This window comes from Centrocercus urophasianus, unplaced genomic scaffold, assembly GCF_019232065.1.
Source record: "Centrocercus urophasianus isolate 14NV4802_14NV808 unplaced genomic scaffold, USGS_Curo_1.0 seq_9, whole genome shotgun sequence".
Taxonomy (NCBI): domain Eukaryota; kingdom Metazoa; phylum Chordata; class Aves; order Galliformes; family Phasianidae; genus Centrocercus; species Centrocercus urophasianus.
This window is the reverse complement of record NW_024885532.1, coordinates 40,150,530-40,171,117: the sequence shown is the minus strand read 5'-3', so window position 1 is coordinate 40,171,117 and position 20,588 is coordinate 40,150,530. Positions and strand designations below refer to the sequence as shown.

Here is a 20,588-nt window from a genome sequence, read left to right as displayed (position 1 = left end):
GGGAAGGGGAGGGAAGGGGAGTGGAGGGGAAGGGGAGTGGAGGGGAAGGGGGGAGGGTGGATGGGGAGGGGAGGGGAGGGGAGGGGAGAGGGGGTAGGGGAGGAGAGGAGAGGACATGTCCCTATGGGCAAGCAGATATTATAGACACCTGTGAAGGCACATGCCCTTCTGGACCTGCAGTGAGGATATTCTAGGATATCTCCAGTGACACAAAGGATAAACACTTGGGGTACTCAACTGACCCAGCCTCTGATTTCCAGCCCAGATATAGAATCACATCCTTAGCCCTGGCAGCTAAGGCACCAGGCCATTGGACTCTGAAGCAGTGCTTGGTCTACAATTTTATAACTGTGCCAAGGTAACCTCAGGAACACTTTCTCTCATTTATTAGGAGCATGATCCTAACGAGGAGTATTATCTCTTCTGACCAGCACAGCTTTGTATCTGGCTGATCTTCTGTATCAGTTTCAGTTGTAGGAGGAAGAGAAGAACTCAACTTTTTTTTTTTGTTTTTAAATCCTTGCAAATAGTTGGTCATTATATCTGTCTGAGTTTTGACTGTGATTCTTTAGGGTGAAAATATAGATATGGAAACAATAGATGTATAGATAGGTAGTTAGATTGAAGACAGATAAGGGACAAGTAGATATAAAAGAAGATACAGAAGAATATTATAAGTTCCTTAATTTTACTAAATTCTGCATGTGTCCAGTACAAAAAAAGAAATAATTCTTTCCATTTTGGGAAAAAAAAAAGTACCACAATTGAAATCAGTAGCAACACCAATTCTGAAATTCTAATTTGAAGCCATGAGCCATTTAGGTCACACAAATCAAAGCAGAACACAATTCCAGAATAGCAATATTTAATATTTACATATATCAGTGAAACCAGTGATTACAGAGGTGTCCCCATTAGTATACAGACACAACACTAAGCATCCCTGGGGCAGGACAGCTGGGAACAAACAGGTGACAGCAGTACATTTACCTTTGTGTGGGATGCTAGATACAGGTGGGTATCTTTCCTTGTACTGGTTCTGGCGCAGCACAAACTGAATCTCTTGTTGAGATAAGAAACAAGAAAAAACTTCAAGGATGAGAGCAGGGCTGATGTTTAAGGGCCGTGAAGATCTCATCACTCCTGTCTCTCAATCTGACTACATACTGAGCACCCTCCTGGCTGCCTCCTCGACTTCCTTCGCAGTTGAATCAATTGGTGTCTGTTTTTTTTATGGCGGTATTGCCCAGGCTTTGCTGCTTACAATGCACATCAGATTTGAGGCCACCTGGCAAGTTTGGATGCACCTAAATCACACTGGCAAACCTCGATGAATATTACACTCTCTTTACAATAGGTATTTTAAACTTCATAGGTCAGGCTGCTTGCTTCCAGGGTAAAGTTATGCTTCAAGGAAGTGTCTGTGTGCTCCTCTTAGCACTACTGACATTTCCTTCACCAGTTTTTGCAGAGAGTTCGTGTGCTGCATTAGAGGATGACACATATGGCCATGTATGTGTGTGGAAGGTCTGGGTGCACACAGAAGGCTTTCTCTCATGCTACAATACAGAAATATGAACACTTGAAAACGTAAGTGCCTCTTTTTGGAAAATGGATTCCAACAGTTTTAGATATATTCAGGTTTTCATAACTCTCTACAGGCATTCAGGATGGTTAACAATTTTCTTACAGTTTGCCTGACTCAGGGAAGTCAGGGGCATGCCCAAGAGTAGCCTTTGAGGAAGACAGTGACGTGATGGGGATTCTGAAACTTGCCAGTCATGGGCTTTGGCATGAAAGGCTTGACTGTGAATGATGGTGGAGAATTACGCAGATCCTCCTTGGGATTACTGTTGCTGTAACAGAAAGACTTACGCAATTTGCTGCCTTTCAGATTGTATCTCTGATTTGTTACTGAGCTGTGTGTAATTACTCGCCTTATTGATTTAATGTTTTTCTTTCCAGGTAATTGCTCGTGCATGTGATCTATTCTAGAACAGCCCTACAAAGCTGTGTGGAATTTAGTGAGACTTCTACACAGTCTTGTGAGGGCAAAATTGATGCTGAGGTTCTCCTTTGCACTTAGTTAAACTCTTGCTCCAAAATATGTGGTCTACATTGACCAAAATGCTCTTCCAGGGCTACTGCATGTAGCAGATGCACCTGAAGAATCAGACTTTGGTGACAGCAAGATAGCAAAGAAAGGGATTTGGATCCAGGGTGGCTGAGGGAGGCTGAAGTCTGTGTGCTTCATTTGACTCTGCAGTGCTGTGGGTGCAGCTCAATATATTTTCTGTGGATCCTAAAGTAAAACTGGGTTCCTGGGTAGCAAGGTAAGAGGAACACATGTGAGCTCAAGGTGAGTCTGGAGAAGACAGGAAACTGTTTTAATCCAGGCAGTGCTATTTACATCTTGCTTTGTGCAGCTGATAAATGCACACACTGTCAGTGATTTGGTTTCCCGTGAACACAAAAGGGCAAATGGTGAGCTTCTATGTGGGGACTTTACTTCATACATAAACATGGCAGACTGGACTGGACAGATCTGTGTTTTTGACACTACCTGAATTTCAGCAGGAGTATCTAGAGAGATGAAAATCTGGAGTCTCAGATGTAAATGACATAGCCATTTTCAACCTTGATTTCTTCATTTAAAAAATCCATTTTACCCCCCTCGAAGCTGCTGAACATTTGCGGGTTTCTTTGTTCCTCCTCATAAATACAGCACAATGCATCATTTTTGTAATACAGACTTTGCAGCTCAAGGCATGTCTTGTCCCCTGCAGGTGGTTCACATTCCCGAAATGTTTGTCTGAAAGGCAGTGAATTAAAAGTGGTTAATTAATAATCCAGAGGGATATCAGACTTCATGCAAGCATCTTGTACAATGAAAGCCAGGATTGGAAAGGAAGCAGTGGTGATAAATGAAATAGGAAATAAGTTTTCTACTGTTTTATAAAATGACACTTTTACTACCAATTGAAATTCCTCTATTTCTTATATTACCCATTTTTGGAGGGCCATTACACTTTAACCAAAAGTCTTCTTGAGCGGGAACACAAATGTGCAACTGAATATGGGAAGTATCACACTTCTAAGCTATTCTGAAATATCTGAGAGCTGAGTTATTCCCATTTACACTGAGATGGAGACTGATAATGTGCAAATGCATCTGAACTGCCTCTGCTTTCCAGAAGTATTCAGTCAGGGTTTGTGCATCTCTCTCTGATTACGTACCATTACCATTAAAGAAGTGGTAAGAATTTAAAGCTCTCTGGTATCTTTTATTGCATACCAACCTTTCTTCTCCTCATACATGTGCCACACACAAAGCCAGTGAGTCCATTGATGACTTGAATTGAGCAAAGAATTGCTTCTATCACACCAAGGGCCAGGAGAATAGAGAAAAGGACAATATTCCAAAGGATGATGTTTTCAGGTTCTTTGCAAATGCTCCATGTTGTCTGATTGAACAAATAATTGTATCTGTTACAAAGAAGAATAATTGGCAATGTATTAGAAAATATGAATTTGAGAATGCTTTCACCTGTATGCCATTATAGAATAGCTTCGCATTTTCTTGCTTTACATTCTTTGAATTTGTTTGCACAGTGTGAAAAGGGAGTCTCAAATTATACTGCAGTTGGTAAATCTAATGATTCTCTTTAGGATTCCCTTTGCAGAAGTGCAATTAATGACTTTACCCATGCTTTTCTGCATGCTCACAGCAGTGCTAAAACCTAAGGGGAAAGGTATCTAATGGTTTTAAAATATTTCTCCATATTATCCTTTTCTGCTGAGGTATCTCAGCCTATCCATCATCTCTAGGTCTGGCTTGAAGAGTGTGGTTGTCAAGTTTGCCTTTATAGGATCAAAAGAGATTTTTGTTTTACTTTTCAGAAGTAGGCACAGTAGACTCAAGTCATGTTGATTTAGCAGGTTAATATGGCATAATTATCAAATACTTCCTCTTGACTCTGATGATAGTCACAGCTCATCACTCAGCTGCCTTTTGAAGGCATGGTGCGACATGCACAAGGGGTTGCTGACAAGCACGATGGGAGAAACGTAGGCACTTTGCCTGTAGGTAAGCTCTTGGCCAAAGGGATGACCAGCTGGAACACGCCAGCTCAGAGGAGCATGAGTTTGGGTGTAGACAGTGCTGACCATCTGTTCACATTGAAAAAATAAGTTTTCTATGAAAAGAAGAACAGTGAAATCAGGGAACACAAACTGAGAGGAGCCTGTAAGTCATACTCACTCCAGAGTGTTGTTTCTGAAAGGATAGAGGTATTCTCCGTCACCTGTGTCACACAGAGGGCCCCCAATCAACCCCATTGAGGAGAAGACTGCGCAGTACACTCCTCCTGCAAACCCCAGCAGAGCCAGAAGCACTGACAGCAGCATCTGAAAGGGAAAAGACTTTCAGTAGCACACACACACAGGCACCGAATATCATGGAAAGCTTACATTGAATGAGAAGGAAGCTTTCTGTTTCCTACTACATGATAAAAGTCATAGGATGATATCTGTGGAATAAAAGATAGTTGAGTTCTAACTAGTTCAGCTATCCTAGATATTAAAGGGTTTCAGATGGTATGTGTTTTACCTTTAAAAGTAGGTAAGACCAGAGATTTAATCGTTCTTAGTTTTATTGTTGTAAATCTGATGAGCCATGAATGAAACTGTGATATGATGTGGTCTATTTCATATGCCTTGTCATTCCAAATTATTCTCCCAGAGCACCTCTCTCAGCCCTTGAACCAACTGAAGCAAGCAATTTCTGAACCAGGTATGAAAGCAGAGAAGTATGCATTAGTAATTTTTGCCAATTGATGAGAAATGTAACAGAGTCTTTCTTATTGCTGCTTTCCTTCATTTTGCAATAGCTTGAAATGTGGTAACCACCACTCATGTTGAAAATTCTGGTCCATGTGGCAGTGAATAAATGGTGGCTTCAAATGAACAGGCTGCCCAGAGAGCTGTGGTGCCCCAACCCTGGAGGTGCTCAAGGTCAGGTTGGATGGGGCCTGGGCAGCCTGAGCTGGTGGGAGTCAACCAGCCCACAGCAGGTTCCCTGAATGAGCTTTAAGGCCTCTTTTAACCCAAACCATTCTGTGTTTCTATGATAGTATTTTGGGTACCCTTTATAAGGTATTTTCTCCATTTATCTCCATGCTCTGTTTGACTTAAGGAAAAAACTGGCATAAATTGAGAATTGACACTTCTCAATGTAATGTTGTTTTTAATAATTAAATGCATAGAAAGCTATTTAATTTCAAGTGTATTTCAGATCTTATGTCAACCAGTAGTACATCCGCTGCCAAGATTTTCAAACAATAAGACATTATGTACTTTGACATTTAGATTTGTATCTTAGAGATTTAACAAATACTAATCATGTTTTAAAAGCACATTTTGCTTATAATATACTCTTTATTTTCTCTATAAGCTGTCAGGAACATCTTCCTTTGGAGGCAGAACACATCTTTTAGACAGCATGCTCAGCCATGGGGGTTTGGGGCGGTTCTGTGTGGAGCCAGGAGTTGGACTCAGTGATTCTTGTGGGTCCCTTCCAGCATGGGACATTCTGTGTTTCTTTACCTCCACAGAACTGTTCCCTTTGTTCTGGAGCAGATTTCCACTAATGTGTGGGATGTATTGCTGTCTGTAATAAGACATTCAGACAGGTGCTACTAGCGTTGCATCTGGGACAGGCAACCCACCAGTTCAGTGAAGAGTCCTTAACAAAGCTTGTGGTTGTTCACAGCTCTGCCAAGAAGAAGAGAGAAGAAACCCTGTGGCCTAAGGGTCAGGACACAAGCAAGCCTGAGGAAGCACATGGAGAATACTCCCACCTATGACTTGGGTTTGAAACCAGGCACCTCAGCCTCCATTTCCCCATAGCCAGCAAATCACAGTGGCAACTATCAGCCCAAAAGGAAGGCCCTAATGTCAGCTGCTCTGCATAGCTCTGTATTACAGAGAAAGATGGAAGTATCCACTGTCCACCCTGGAGATTTATGACACAATCTTGAAAATAGTTTCCTATACAGGCATGTTCAAGCTGATGGATGCAGTTTCTAACTTGTCAGAGGATGACATTACTGCTTTTTGTACATTCTTTTACAGAATTACAGAATTACGTTCTTGCCTGTTGTCAGCCTGTGAATTGACTCATTTTGTGTGTTCTTTGCCTCTATAGCAATCCCTGGATTGCAGGTTGCTGGGGTATCTTGGGAAACTTATTTCATCATACTGATTCACAATTCTGTCTGATTTTTGCCAAGCTGGATGCTCTGGTCTTTTTCTGCACATTGGCTGAGTTGTGTCTTAGTGGAGCGTTGTGGTCAGCAAAATGCAGGCAGTCTGGTATTGTCCTGGATCAAAGCAGTGCCTGGGTTGTAGCTGATGCCTTGTCTCTCGTAATAAGATCACCGGCTGTGCTTCACAGTGACGGTGAGTGACTGATACTGCATCTGAAACTCCTACCTGAGCTGATCCATTACTGCCTGTCTGTTTTCTCATTTACTTCATCTGTGAGTTCTACATCTTGGTTAAAGGACTTCATCTATGATTATGGTTACTTTTATCTCAGCACAACAGACCCATTGACAATTATGATAAAAAAAGACAAATGCTTTCTTTCTATTATTGTTTTATAGTGGTTAATACTAGTACTAGTAGTACTAGTAGTACCTGTTGGTGCTAGCTTTCATGATTGTTCTTTAACACAGGATTTTCTCCTTTGAAATCTCTTGGCTTCATGCTTGGCTTCATCTCACATACTTCCTTTACTGTGCCTATGCCAAAGGTTTACTTGTCACTGAAGGGGACTCAGCTGCAGTTGTTGCTGCAGTGTAGCTGTTGAACTGGCTCTTCTTGGTGTTTGCTAGACACAGCTCCCCACTAATTCTATGGTTCTGGAGATTTTGGAGATTGTTGCACATTCAATAGAAATCCAGTTTTATTAACTGTCTCATCATCTCAGCTGTTCATCATTTACCCTTGTTATACCGTTTTCACTTATCACTTTTATTTTTCATATATATATGTATAATTTCCTCATTTGTTTCTCAATTGCAGCATTAAATCTAAGCTGGGATGCTTGAGTTTGCATAAATTCTTATTTTCTCATGGTGTTGGCCCGACTGTTTCCTGAAAATATTTTGCTATCATTTTTGCTGATTTTGCTGACTGTTTTTGCTTTCTTCTGCAGTTTCAGTGCTTTATTCTTCACATAGTTTGCCTGGGTTAGCTAATGAAGACTTTTAGCATTCATTCCTCGAGCATTTGCACCAGCTGCTTTGGTGAAGTTTCTTGTGTCCCAGCTGGTACTGCTCTGCACTGCTCCTTTTTTGCCCTGTTTTTCTGTTTCTGAGTTTGGTTTTGTTGGATTTTTTTTGTTGTTGTTGTTTTTCAGGAATTAATCAGCTATCTGGCTATCTGGATATCTTGCTTATCTAAGTTGGTTGGTCTGGAAAGCTGTTATAGTTATTCTTGTTCTATTACAAGAATACAACTGCTAAGGAAGGTGTAGTGGGACGTGCTGCAGTATGTTTGCTGAGGCAATGACATAAGCTGTTTTTCAAGGGGCTTTTTTCCTTGTTGTGCCAGTGCTGCTAATGCTTTCAGTGGTGTACATGCTAAGCTGCAGGACACTGAAGCACTTTCTACATCTCTTACTTTCCAAAATCTTTTCTTCATAATGCAAGAACAAGAAGCCATGTAGATGCATTGGCCAGCAAAAATTTTAAATGGATTAATAAAAACAATTACTCAACGCAGCACATAATCACTATGAACTGGAGAACACAAAAGATTAATAAAACAATGAGAAGTATAGTAATTATTATTACTGTTGTTGTTGATACTTAGCATGGAAAGACTGTGATGAAGTCCGGAGCTATTAAACTAGGAATTGCACAAATGATCATAGGACAGAGTCTCAACCCTGAGGAAAATGGCAATGTTCTGATTGAGTAATAATTCGGGTTATCCCATATGAGTTCTCCAGCCCTTTTACTTTTTCTTGGAAAAGCAATGCTGAGCATTGTCTAAGTGACCATTTTACATCTAAGGTACCTAAGCAGAAGCTATGCTTGGACCTCAGTGATACGTGAGTAGCTTCAGTGAGCATTATTTCTCTGCCAGTGGGTGGAAGATGGTGGACAAGCCACCAAGACCTGTGGACCTCATTTCAGATCCTCTCAGAACTACCACTGTGCATGTCTGAGCCAGTCCCAGAGCTCCTCTGCTCTCCAGAGCCTGGTGACTCACGCCATTCCCAGTTTGGTACGCAGCCCATATGGTCAGGGTGTCTGAGCAACTTTGTGGGTCTCTGTGCATTTCTTCCCACTGTCCCCAAAGCAAATTTTTGCTAAGATTTTTTATCCTGAAGAAATACATCATTGGTCTTCAGATCTCCCTACAAAAGTTGCCTCTTTTATAGAATTGCACAATATCTCAAGTTGGAAGACACCTACGATGATCACTGAATCCAACTCCTATGGTTTCACACTACTTAGAAATCAGTTCTCCCCAAGGGCTTTGCAGGGAATATGCTCTTTAATGCCATTCATAGCAGCTTGTTTTTTGCCTGTGCATCCATCTGATATCTATTTTGGGCTACATGCTGTTTATGCAATTGGATGGCTTGTAGAGCTACTTTTGTTTCCACTGTCAAGAAATGGGCAATTTCCATGGTCCTGCAAGTCCGATATTTCAAATGGGCATTGTTCCTCATCAAGATTTTTTCCCTAGTGTAGTCTGAGAAGCTTCATCATCTGGCCATTGGCTTTCTTTCTACAGATAAAGCAGAACATAAACCATTTTCTCAATGATGTTTGCTGTATGCCTTTTATAACAGCAAATTAGAATCATAGAATTGTAGAATATCTTGAGTGGGAAGGGACCCATTAAGGATTATCCAATTCAAATAAGGCAGAGGAAGAACAGTTTGTCCATTACCTTTCACTTGCTGGGAAAGTATAGACAGGACATCTGGCCACCAACGGGCATAGCTGGGACATCTCAGACATCAAAAGGAGGGTGGTGGTGAGCAGAGGAGCATGTGGAAGTGTGCAGATGAGGGCTACTGGCAACACTGTGATACCGCCAGAGTCCATGGGCTGAGGGAGAAACACAGCCTGTCCTGGGACAGTTGACTTTCGCTGTGCACTGTTTATTGTTGGGAGGAAGGGAGACTGGAGAGCTCACATCCCAGCTCTGCAGTTGGCCTGCTTGGCCATCATTAGCAAATTCTCCTTGATGTGAACGTGACATTCATTAAAATCAGTGTAATGGCTTGTCCTTTGGGACATACTCACTGACATCCTAATGAAGAATATTATTTTTGTGTTACTAAGTAAAATGAAAAATCTTGAAGAGGTAAAGATCATTTCATGGATCAAACTAAACATTAGTTGGAGAGTACAGAAGAAGTGCTTTATTGCATGGAATCTCTTACTATAGGTCGCTCTTGGGGAGGATACAGACTGAAAAAAAAAAACATAAGTCAGTTTATTCCTGCTAATGATGATGGCCTCAGGGAAGTCTGTGCCCTGGGCATGAAAATTAATGGACATGTCTGTATAATATGCTGCTTTATGATCTTAATTATCAAGAGAAAAAGTCTCTCTGGCCTTTGTCTGGATGACAGAGAGCTCAAATTGCATTTGCACCTCTCATGTACACAGCTCTTGAGCAAATGCATGCCATGGGTGAGAGCCTCCCATGGGGACCAGCCCTTGGAAAGCAGTGCTGGCTCCTAAGTGCCAGCTGTGGAAGCTCAGGCTTTTAGCAGGTGTCCTATCTGCCCATATAGAGGTAAGTAGGAACAAATCTATGGAAAATTGCCATGGAGGAGTTTGGAGGAAAGAGGACCATCACTTCAAGCAGGAGGAAGCAGGAGACATACCTTACTTTTTGCAAGGTGAGGTGAAGTCTCTTTGCTTCCCCTACCCTCAGTGCTGTGGCTAAATGCCCCAGTACCTGCCCTGGCTGAGTACAATTCCCTTCATATCAGTGTCTGCAATATCATTACATTCTTGTTAGCTAAATGAGCTCTCAGCCCCAGCCCAGGGACGCTGCAAATCAAGCTCTTCTTCTGCATTTCCATGACTTGGCTGCTGATGGTGGTGTGACGGTTTGTTATTTTACATGTCCACCTGCTGAGCAGCCGTTTCAGAGCTATTGTGCAAACCCCACAGCACCATTTCAACACATCTACTTACCCCACATCTGTTAGCGCAACATCCTGCTCCGCCTGCTCCCAGCATCATGAATGCTGGCAAAATAACCTGCGAGAAAAGCATAAGTCGGATTGGCGCACAGTCCTTCTGCTTGGGTGGCTGTTAAAGTCTAGGAGCTGAAGCTTCACGTTCCTCAAATGCAAACTACCTTCTGGCTCATCTCTGTGAATTACGCCAGTTGAGGTGCCCGTGCTTGCTGAAAGTAACTAAGGAAGAAGAGTGGTATTACAGTTGTCTGGCAAGCTTCTTAACTCAGTAATTCTGCCTGCTAAAGCTATCTGAAGCTATACTGCTTATTTTTAGCAGGAGATCGTTTGGGTTTGTTCTGACAAAATATGATTTCTGCTCTTGAAATATTTCCTCCTGCTCCACTATTAGAGTTTGCTACTGAGCAATGGAGGTAGGAGACCAACTATTTTGCCTTTTGCTGGTCTCAAACTTGAATCTCCATCCTCCACCTCCCATTTAAGTGCTAGGAAAGCTGCACTGGTCAGTCAGTCTCTCTCCCTGACCCAAGCTGGGACTGCTCCAATGGATGGGCCTGGAGGAGTATCTGTAGGAAGCAGGCTGTGGTCAGGTCATTGGGGTTTAGATAAAGCCATCCACATCTTGCTTGCATAAGCCATAGTGATGATTTGTGCTATGCCCTCCTTCCTCTCCCTCAGTTGAATGCTTTATCCTGTGGGATACTGCCTGAGCTGGAATGGGAATTTTGCATTTTCATGAAAAAAAAATATAATAAAGATAAACATGTTATCTTGATAGAGTAAAAATTTCCATGAGCCAAAACAAAACCTTTCCCTCTTGACTTTCACTTTAGTAGAATCTAAAGAGATTTCTGTATCCCTGCAGAATAGGGATCATAGACTCACAGAATCATTAAGATTGGAAAAGACCTCCAAGATCACTTTGTTCAACCATCAACCCATCCTCACCATGCTCACACACCACGTCCCTCAGTGTCACATGCACACAATTTTTTAACATCTCCAGAGACGATGACTCCACCACCTCCCTGGGCAGCCTGTGCCAGTGTGTCGCCACTATTTTTGAGAAGAAATTTTTCCTAATATCCAATCTGACCCTCCTCCAGCACAACTTTAGTTACGGTAGTTTAAATTCTTTATGCATCCTGGTCTAAATTATGATTGGGAAATCAGTTTTAAGCTTCCTGAAACACATCTAGCTTTTGTTCTTCGTGCTTAGCATCCAGAAAACCTTCACAATGGATTTCACTCGGCAGGGAACTCCCAGTTCACATCAGCTTTCTCCATGGTAATGAACAGGTGGATCTGGACAGATACAGGGCAGTCAGCAACCAGCTGTGTCTCAGGACATCATGGCACTTACACAGGTGCACTGGAGATAGGGAAGGCTGCATTTAGTTTGGTAGCTAGAGCGCAAGAAAGCTTTTTATCAGTCTAGCTTTACAGCCAAAGTGCGCCTGCTGCCTTCTGTCTGCCCACCACTGTTACTGCATGCATTTCACAGAGCTGTGTAAGAAAACAGTATCTTACAAAGTAGGAAATGGTCCCTGTAAAGTTAATGAAAGGAGGAGGAAAAAAAAAAAGAAAAAGAAAAAAGAAAAATGGAAAAGATGTAAAATCAGCATGATGAGATGTTGTCTCATGTAGGAGATGAAAAGCAGAATGTCCACAGTGAATGAAGTCCAGGGAATTTATGTATATAGTGTGAATATCCATTTCAGACTGTGCAGGACAGTGTTACAAAAACTCCTCAGACTTGTAGCCCCGAAACATTTCCTGATGAATTTACTCCCAGTTACATTTTATGCTCCCCTCAGGGACAGCCTCCAGCACCTACAGTAGTTGTTCAACCACAGATGGAGTCTTGCAAGGGTAGAAAAGTGAGATTAAAAGACCTTATAGCCAACTCTTAAACACAAGTGGTCCCCAAGGCAGTACATAGCCACCTGGCTTTCAGGGGGAGCTAGCACTTCATCCCATTGAGTGAGTGTGTACCCCTTCCTTCAGAAATCTCTCTTCATCAGAGGTTTCTCATCTAAGCTGTAAGCACTTTAATTTATTAGCCTGGCTCATCATGAAGCGTCTGCCTGGCAGCTTTTTTTTTTTCTTTTTCTTTTTTTCACTGTCTGATTATAAACACCTGCTTTTTGATCCAGAAATGAGAATTTGCTAGATTTGGCTGCTGTCTGTAAAATGAGGACTGCAAGTGAGCCATGACTCAAACAGGCATTTCCCAGTGCTTCACACAAGCTTCCCATTAGGAAGGATGTTACTATGGCACATGGAGAGAATCTTCATTTCTTTATAACCTAATCTTTGGAAATAAGTAAATGGAAAGGTTTTCATGTCATATAAGTTCCCATTAGAGAAGCAACAGGAGGAGAAAGAAAGAGTGAGACTGGCTGCTCAGCTGAGGAGTGTGCTGAAGAGCTGGGTATCCATCAGTGGGTTGAATTTCCAGTTGGAGGCAAGTATGTTTTCATGACGGAGATCTATGCAACCCAGTCTTTCTTATTGTGGAGTCAGGATACTGCCCGGGCTCCAGTCATGGTGTATTCTTGCCCTCTGCATTACCTCTCCTATGGCCCAGGAGCCAGATGCCATTTTTCCATGCTTCCAGCACCTGGAAGATGGAGCTGATGATCTTTCCCTACTCCACCTGTGGGCATTTCTCACAGTGTCTTCTGGAAAACATGTACACTCAATGGCAGTATTTGTGGATTGATAATTACTCCTACTGCTGGTGTCTGTGTTTTGAAGGCCAATGCAAATGCTTCCTTCCCTCTCCCTTTGCTGTTCTCATTTTTAAAATATGCAGTGCTGACCACAGGAAAGCCTCTGTGGCAGCCTTAAAAGAAGGCACGTTTTGAATGAGCTTGTGATGCTTTCATGCTTGACATTTGCCTTTCCTTTCATTGAACGCCAATGACTCCTGGGCTTGCAGTGATACCAATTTTCCACCGGTCTCTCATGTAGTTCCTCCTTTAAGCTTCCTTCCACACACTCATTGCTTACGTTCAAGCTCAGTGTGAGTAATCTGCCCAAGTGGCAGCTAGAAGAAGAAGCAGGTAAGCAGCTGGTGGGGAACAATTTATTGAATGATCTTATACCACATTTCTGCAGGGGGAAATATAAGTCTGAACCACATCCATTGTAGTTTTCTATAGACTTAAGTGCTAGCTGGCCCAACTGAATAAGGTTTACATCTTTCTAAGTTAATTATTTCTAAACATTTGGTTTTCTGATGTGTAGGTAGCCGTCTCTGCACCAATTTACCATCTGCCTGGGCTACGTGTCATCCACAGTCATATTCATGTCACTTGCTCAGCTTTTTGTCTGCACCTGAGTGGATAACTGAAAGAACATGCACAGAGTAGGCTTCTAATGAACTGGAAATATTGCTGTTCCCAAATATGTTCCCTTCTGGTTATGGATATTCAATTTTTTTCTGAGTCTTGGAATGGAGAACTGGTCACAGAACAGCACGCACAAACCAGGTCAAATCCAAGAGGAGCTGAGTATGAAGGAGTGTGGGAGGCATTTGGCATACAAGTCCTTTTCAGCTCCACATTCACACAGTGGTGGCTGGGTCACTAATGAACACCTACCAAAACACATTTCAGTTTTGCCCTTAATATTTTTAGATAGGTTCTGCGAGAATAAAATCAGTGAGAGGAATAAGGAAGGATTGTATCCAAGGTGAAAGCTCACCACCTGTGACTAGCTTAGGACCTCATCTGTGCTTCGACTGCAAAGACATGATCACCCACATCACTGTTCTTCATACTGGAAAGGCAGTCTTACTCATGATCTGAAGAAGCTGATGTTTATTTCAGGAACTGGGACTTCTTTAGTCTTGAATGCCCTTTCTCATCTCTGCACTCTACCTTCCCAGTTAACCTACTCGGATGTTTCTGAAAAGGAACTAACATGATTTGTGTTACATTAACAGAAGTTCTACAAAACATAAACAGAGGAAACTCTTCTCTCTTACCAGTATTCCAGCTCCCAGAATGCCTTGGAAAAACCAGACCAGATCAGTTATCTCACTGAGCTGCAGAACTTGTCCATTGGGGAAGAACAGGAGGATGTTGGAGACTATAGCGCACGCAGCCAGCGGGAACAGGGTGATCCCAATGCACCTCGAACACTTCCCTGTGCACATGGTGACTCCCTGCTGGGGAAAGATGCAGTGAGGTTTGGATTACTGCTGCACTGGAGGCACAGAATTTCAGCCGTTTTCCTTCTCAGGGAAAGAGGAATCAGTTGTGAAACAAGAAATGTTCTAGTTAAGACTGACATGTGCAATATTGTCATACAAAGCCAGTTCTCTTCATAGCCTTTATTTAAAATGGAATTGTTCCAAACTGGATTGTTTAAATTAGATTTATTTAAAATTACCAGGAATAAACAGATGTTGGTATGAAATGGATGGAGAGTTATATTTCAGTTGTTGATAGGTGATTGCCTGACCATTGGGAACATTGAGAACACCACTGTGGCCATACAAGTGAATACCCTACCTGGCAGATTTTGACTTCAGTCAAAACTATAGAGACAGTAAGGTGGATAAACTTTCATGGCTGTTTCCTGTGACATGATAAATCTACAGATAAGGGTAGATAAGACTATGGGTTATGAATCTGTTTGGCACCCATAATAACGTATCTGGAAAAATTGTAAGCACATCTAATTGCATGCTAAGGGTAGGTCAGAGAGTCATCTCACCTCATTTTCAGAGATCTGCCTTAATGTGTAAAACTGCAGCTTAACATTTTACAGTGGTCAACATTTTTTCTTTTAAACCCAAAGAATCACTTTTTGCAATCAAAGAATAATCACAGTTAAGGCTCTGGTTGGAAGAGATCTCTCTGCGGGTCTCCATCCCAACCTCCTGCTGAAACCAGGGCTGCCACTGGGTATCTGCATTGGTCCTAACTTTGCGTGGCTGAGCCTTGAAAACCCCCAAGCATGGAGTTAAGATCATTACTTTTGGTGACTCATTGCAGGACTGCCACATCATCTGAGTGAATACATCTTTCCTCATGTCTTACATAAACTTCACAAGCTGGAAACACTTCTGTTGCTCCTTATTTTATCCTCTCCTACCACTCCATCACCCTTGTCACTCCCTCCAGTAGTAGTGTAGGTTGCTATTAGATTCCCATTGACCAAACCAAACACCTCCGGTTCCTACTACACCCAAGCTGCGATCTATAGCCAAAGACAAGGCCGATCAGTTCAGATCTGGATCCATATACATTTCTCCAAGTAGGACTGGGAGATTCAGACTCCTGGAAAGGAGGTTACTGGGTTACTGAACTTTCACGTTGCCGTTAACTTTATGGAACAAGCTGATCACAACTTCTTCATGATCAGGAAGTATAGCCTGGAGATAAGAATGCTCTGGAGAGACCTTATTGTGGCCTTTCAGTATTTGAAAGGGGCTTATAAGAAAGACGGAGAAAGGCTTTTCACCAGGGCTCATAGGGACAAGACAAGGGACAATGGTTTTAAATTGCAAGAGGGTAGATTTAGATTGGATATTAGAAAAAAAATTTTCATGGTGAGGCACTGGAACAGATTGCCCAAGAAAGCTGTGGATACCCCATCCCTGGAAGAGTTCAAGACCAGGTTGCGTGAGGTCCTGGGCAGCCTGATCTAGTGAGAGATGTCCTTACCCTTGACAGGGCATTAGAGGAGATGATCTTTGAAGTCCTTTCTAAACCAAACCATTCTACGGTTCTTACCATCACTTTGTTACAGTTTAAGGCTTTCAAATGCATAAAACCGCAACATTTAAATCTGTAAGTTTCTGCCCTCAGAGAAAGTTGATGGCTTTTGACAAAGCCATCAATGTTCATCCATGTTCATCATGTTTATGATGAACAAGTTATAGAAGAAGGAAGGTGATTTGGATACCCATCCTTTTGTTACACTGTGTTATTCATGCACACACACCTGTGCACACAAGTATGCCTTCGTTTGTTATGTGCAAATAGTTTTTACAATAGCCAAGGCAGTAAACAATGAAATGTGCCTCAATTTAGTCATGTGCATTGGCTAATCCTGCAAGTTCTGTGTCAAAAGTTCATGTTGGGAAGGTATTAAGCAGGCTGGGAGTACATAAATCAGTCTGGGTTGTGTTCCCAAGCAAAAGGCCCAAATGGGACAGAGCAGGAACCTATTTGAGAAAACCAGAGGCGTACTGAACCCAGCTTCATTGACAGAATGAAGACAGCGGAAAAAATGAGGTAAGGCAAGACCTCTGATTTGGAGGGATGCAGGATGTTGCTGCAAGGTCTTTGAGATTGCCAGAGACTTCTGAGTTTGCATTTCTACAGCAACACAGCAAAAAATTGATCTCTGTGACTATGAATCTAATAAGAGCACTCTGCTTATCTGCATTATCTTCTGAGTACTTCATAATCACATTATGTGTTTTAATCCAGCCTTAAAATGAGTTATCCAGCATTAAACTATTTCAGAAAGGAACATTTAACAGAAGTGTTTCTTAGTTTATGGTCATTGCCTGTTGTTTATATAATGCTCAAATTTGGACAAGGCATTTTGCAAGCATCTGGATGAAAAGAAAACAACCGGCTTCAAAAGATAAAAATCTAACCAAACAGACAATGTGTAAAGGAAGGATGAAGCAGGGAGGGAATGGAAAAAATACTGGACATTTTAACTGTCTTTATCCAAATACCCAATGCATTTTTATGCCAATCTTTTCCTGCCCACTTTCTCACTTTGTTCCCACATTTGCTTTTCCAAACATTTGCCCGACCTCATCTGCTCCCTCACAGAGAGAAGCAAGCAAGCACAGGCACAGCGCAGGCACAGCCTTGCCTCCTCCCATTTAGCTGAGACTTGTCGGGGAGCATCTTTCGCACGTAGCCGCAGGGCCTGGTTCTCACCCGGTGCACAGGAGCACAGCATCGCTTAGGCTGGAAGAGTGCAGATTTGTTCTGGGAGGGTTCCAGCCCTGACCTATCTCAACACCACTTCCTGCTGAAAGGAGAATTGCCACAATTACCAGACCTAATGAGAGCCTTCACTGCCAGAATCAACGCAGCTGTTCTACCCGCACACATCAGATGATATGGCCATGTTATTATGGCTTAGGAAAACACTCTGGATTGCCAGAAGCACTCAAAATGCTTTATTAATTCAGCAAACAAAAGCACTCTCTGTCTGCAGCTTTGTTAGGCAAGGCAGCAAGAGTGAGCTTCTAATTGTTAGCTAGGGTTTTAGAAGGTTTTGCTTCATAACACAAATGGAAGAAGGCAAACACCTGTGCTTACCAGAACCAAAATGGCCTCCAGGCCCCAGAGCTTCCCTCAGTCGGCGTCCAGCTTCCCAGCTCCTCTCTCCTGGAGTGTGGCAGCCCAAAAGAGCACAGCAATGTTTTCAGGTGTTGACCTCTATTAAACAAACAGTGGTTCTTCTCCAGAGAGTGAGGAAATACCCCAACTTGCCGCTGGTTGGCCAGCGCAGTGCTTGCGTGCCACCCTGTCCAATTGATTATTTGAGGGCAGTGTTCCAGTGGTCAATGCCTTGGTGCCCCAGGACACAAATTTGGGATCCGTGGAGCCCTCTGTGCTGCCACAACCCTTTCAACTGTGAGAATATGAAGAGGAGAGGAGAGGTGAAAAAGCACAAAAGGGAGCAAGCTCTGCATTGCAGAAAATGTGGTCAAAGCACAAGAAAATGGCACAGTAATGTCCAGACGTTGGTGCAGAGTTGTCTTCTGCACAACAGGCTTTCATCTGTTAAAATTTGGCTTAGGCTTTACTCCAAAACACTATGCTTTCAGCCCAAAAGGGAAGATGGATTGATAGCTTTTGTGCAGATAATACGTTTTCAGGGAAGAAACTGAGTTTTTGTGAATGTTCACACACTCTGCCTCACCACTTTTCTTCTGTTAGTAGCCTGGGCTCATCTTTGGAAGAAGTTTCACACTATGAAAGTTTGGTCATTTTGGGTGGAATCCAACTCACGTGACTTTAGATGTCTGCAAGGTACACACCATCTTAGGCTATGTTTATTCCTGGTGAAAAAACTCTTTTGAGGAAAAAAAAAATCACTCAACCTATTTAAGAAACAACTGCAGGGTTGTTCAAATACTTATTCTAGGCCTCCCAGTTCAAAAAAGACACGGATCTCCTGGAAAGGGTCCACAGAGAGCCACAAAGATGAGGACCTGGAGCATCTCCCATTTGAGGAAAAGCTGAGTAACCTGGCTTTGTTCAGCCTGGGGAAAAGAAGGCTGACAGGGAAGCTGATAAATGCTTATAAACATCTGAAGGGAGGTGGGAGGCAAATGAATGAGGCCAGGGTCTTCTTGACAGTGTGTAGCGTTAGGACAAGGAGTAATGGCCTAAAACTTGAACATAGGAAGTTCTGAACAAACATGCAGAAGAACTTTTTTACAGTGTGGATGATTGAGTACTGGGACAGGTTTCCCAGAGAGGTTGTGGAGTCTCCTTCTGTGGACATATTCAAGAACCATCTGGGCGCCTACCTGTGTGACCAATTGTAGGGAACCTGCTTTAGCAGGGGGTTGGACTCGATGATCTCTTGAGGTCCCTTCCAACCTCTGCAATTCTGTGAAATACATGAACTACAGATGTTTGGATCTTGCAGTCAGATGGACCTCATCCATGAGGACAACCAGTGTGGCAGCATGGCTACAAAAACACATGGCAAAGCCTGGGACATCAGATCCCAGGCTGCATGCTTAATACAACCAGCAGCAAAGGGTGCAAGAAAAGCTGTAATCATCCTTACTCAACTGTATTGAAAATCTTGAAAAGTCCATAGAGTAATCTCAGGCAAATAAAATTATTTATGGTATAAATTGCACAAGAGGTGGTAATGAACTGAGATGAACTATTGAATCCATGCCTCAAACTTCAGATACCATCAGTAGCCACAATATTTCATCACATTTCCCCTGGTTGTGCTTTAAACTCACAGGAAAGAAACAGTGAATGAACGGAAAAATTAAAATTTGCAAGTAAGTTTCAGATAGTCTGACAGGGCAAAAACAAAAGGTCTGTCATTTAAAGACTTCAGTTTAGAACAACTTAAAGACCATCAGCAGTTTACTCTGCCAGGTGGGCCAGCTGGGGAAGACTGTCAGCTTTTGTAATGAGTTTAGAAGCAAATAAGGAAAGTTCATAATGATACTTAAGATGAACCTCCTCTTAAGTCTCATATCCTGATAGCTTGGAGTTTGGTAGACTCTTATAATATCTCTAAGATCCTATCTTTCCTATTCTCATCTAGCTAAAGATCTCATTCGGGGTCAGAATCTGTGACTTGGATTCTGTTTTTCTCTTATTTTGCCCAGTTCATAGACCTCTGGGATGGTGTGCAAGGTTCACCCCTGCACTTTCTCATCGAAACTGTGTTCTCTCTGTGTTCCTTTGCTGACCTTTGGAAATTTCTTCCTTTCATTTTCCACAGCCTATCTTTATCTATAACATCATTTAGTGTCTAGATGACTTGATACCTGGACTCAACTGTCTCTTAACCTCAGATATTTCTCAGTGCCTTTTGCCACAGAACACTTTATGGTTTTTCAAACAAGTGTAATGAGCAGAACAAATATTGTACTGTGCTTTTCCATTAGCTACAGAAAGCTGTTGTCTTTTGTACTGCTGCAGAGATTTAGAACTGTTTGGGACAAATTCAGTGTTGTCATTGGTGTTTGTGCAGCGCTTTGTGCTCAAGTGCTCAGCCAATGACAAGGGCTTCAAGCCATTACTGAAAAATAAATATACTGATGAGCTGTATTAAACACAGTTCTGTCTTACTGCTTCAGGATTATGTGTAGATTTGCAGTTCAGAATTGCAGATTACTGAGTAAGATCTGCATTCAGTCTTTGATGAGTACTGAACAGTCTCTGCCTAGCTTAAAATGCAGAAATCTAGCCCTTTCCCTGTGACCTCAAAGGGAAAGGCATTAAGAATATAGGAGCAGGCCCATTCTATGCCTGCTGAAGACTTTTCCACTGAGAAAAGAAGAGCAGCACAAAATGAGGCAGAGCACAGGATGTTTAATCCTATGTTTTCAGTCACCAAAGTGAAGACTGTATTAGCATCAGAGAGCTTAGCTCTGCTCTTGTCTGTTTTTATGTAAGTGTTCAGCTTCTCTGAAGTGACAGACTAGAGAAGTGGAAAAATGAACTAACAAAATACAAACCAAAACACCAAAACCCATAAAATATTCATAAGAACTGAATGCTGTCTGTCAAGTGTTTTGTGGCTGAGTGTTTACAGAATCACAGAATCACCCGGGTTGGAAGGGACCTCAAGGATCATGTAGTTCCAACCCCCC

General features: G+C 42.3%; 1 protein-coding gene across 2 annotated transcripts; it reads right to left on the bottom strand.

Moving 5' to 3' along the window:
• Positions 1 to 848: 848 nt before the first annotated feature.
• LOC122171408 (transmembrane 4 L6 family member 1-like) lies at positions 849 to 17,659 on the bottom strand. Of its 2 annotated transcripts, none has more exons than XM_042838982.1 (6): positions 17,548 to 17,659; positions 14,235 to 14,414; positions 10,236 to 10,301; positions 4,262 to 4,407; positions 3,300 to 3,486; positions 849 to 2,812 (listed from the first exon to the last, which is right to left on the bottom strand). In XM_042838982.1, exons 2-6 carry the CDS (start codon positions 14,403 to 14,405, stop codon positions 2,792 to 2,794), a joined length of 591 nt encoding a protein of 196 aa, XP_042694916.1. In that variant the 5' UTR covers positions 14,406 to 14,414; positions 17,548 to 17,659; the 3' UTR covers positions 849 to 2,791. The 2 variants fall into 2 exon arrangements, with proteins under 2 accessions (XP_042694916.1, XP_042694915.1); XM_042838981.1 differs by having other exon boundaries at positions 14,235 to 14,417; positions 17,548 to 17,658.
• Between the last annotated feature and the right edge of the window lie 2,929 nt (positions 17,660 to 20,588).

Coding starts and splice junctions, on each gene's coding strand:
- LOC122171408 (XM_042838982.1), bottom strand. CDS start 14,405: ATGTGCACAGGGAAGTGTTCGAGGTGCATTGGGATCACCCTGTTCCCG. Junction 10,302..14,234: donor TTCTGGGAGCTGGAATACTG/GTAAGAGAGAAG, acceptor CTTTTCTCGCAG/GTTATTTTGCCAGCATTCAT. Junction 2,813..3,299: donor CATGTATGAGGAGAAGAAAG/GTTGGTATGCAA, acceptor ACTGCCTTTCAG/ACAAACATTTCGGGAATGTG.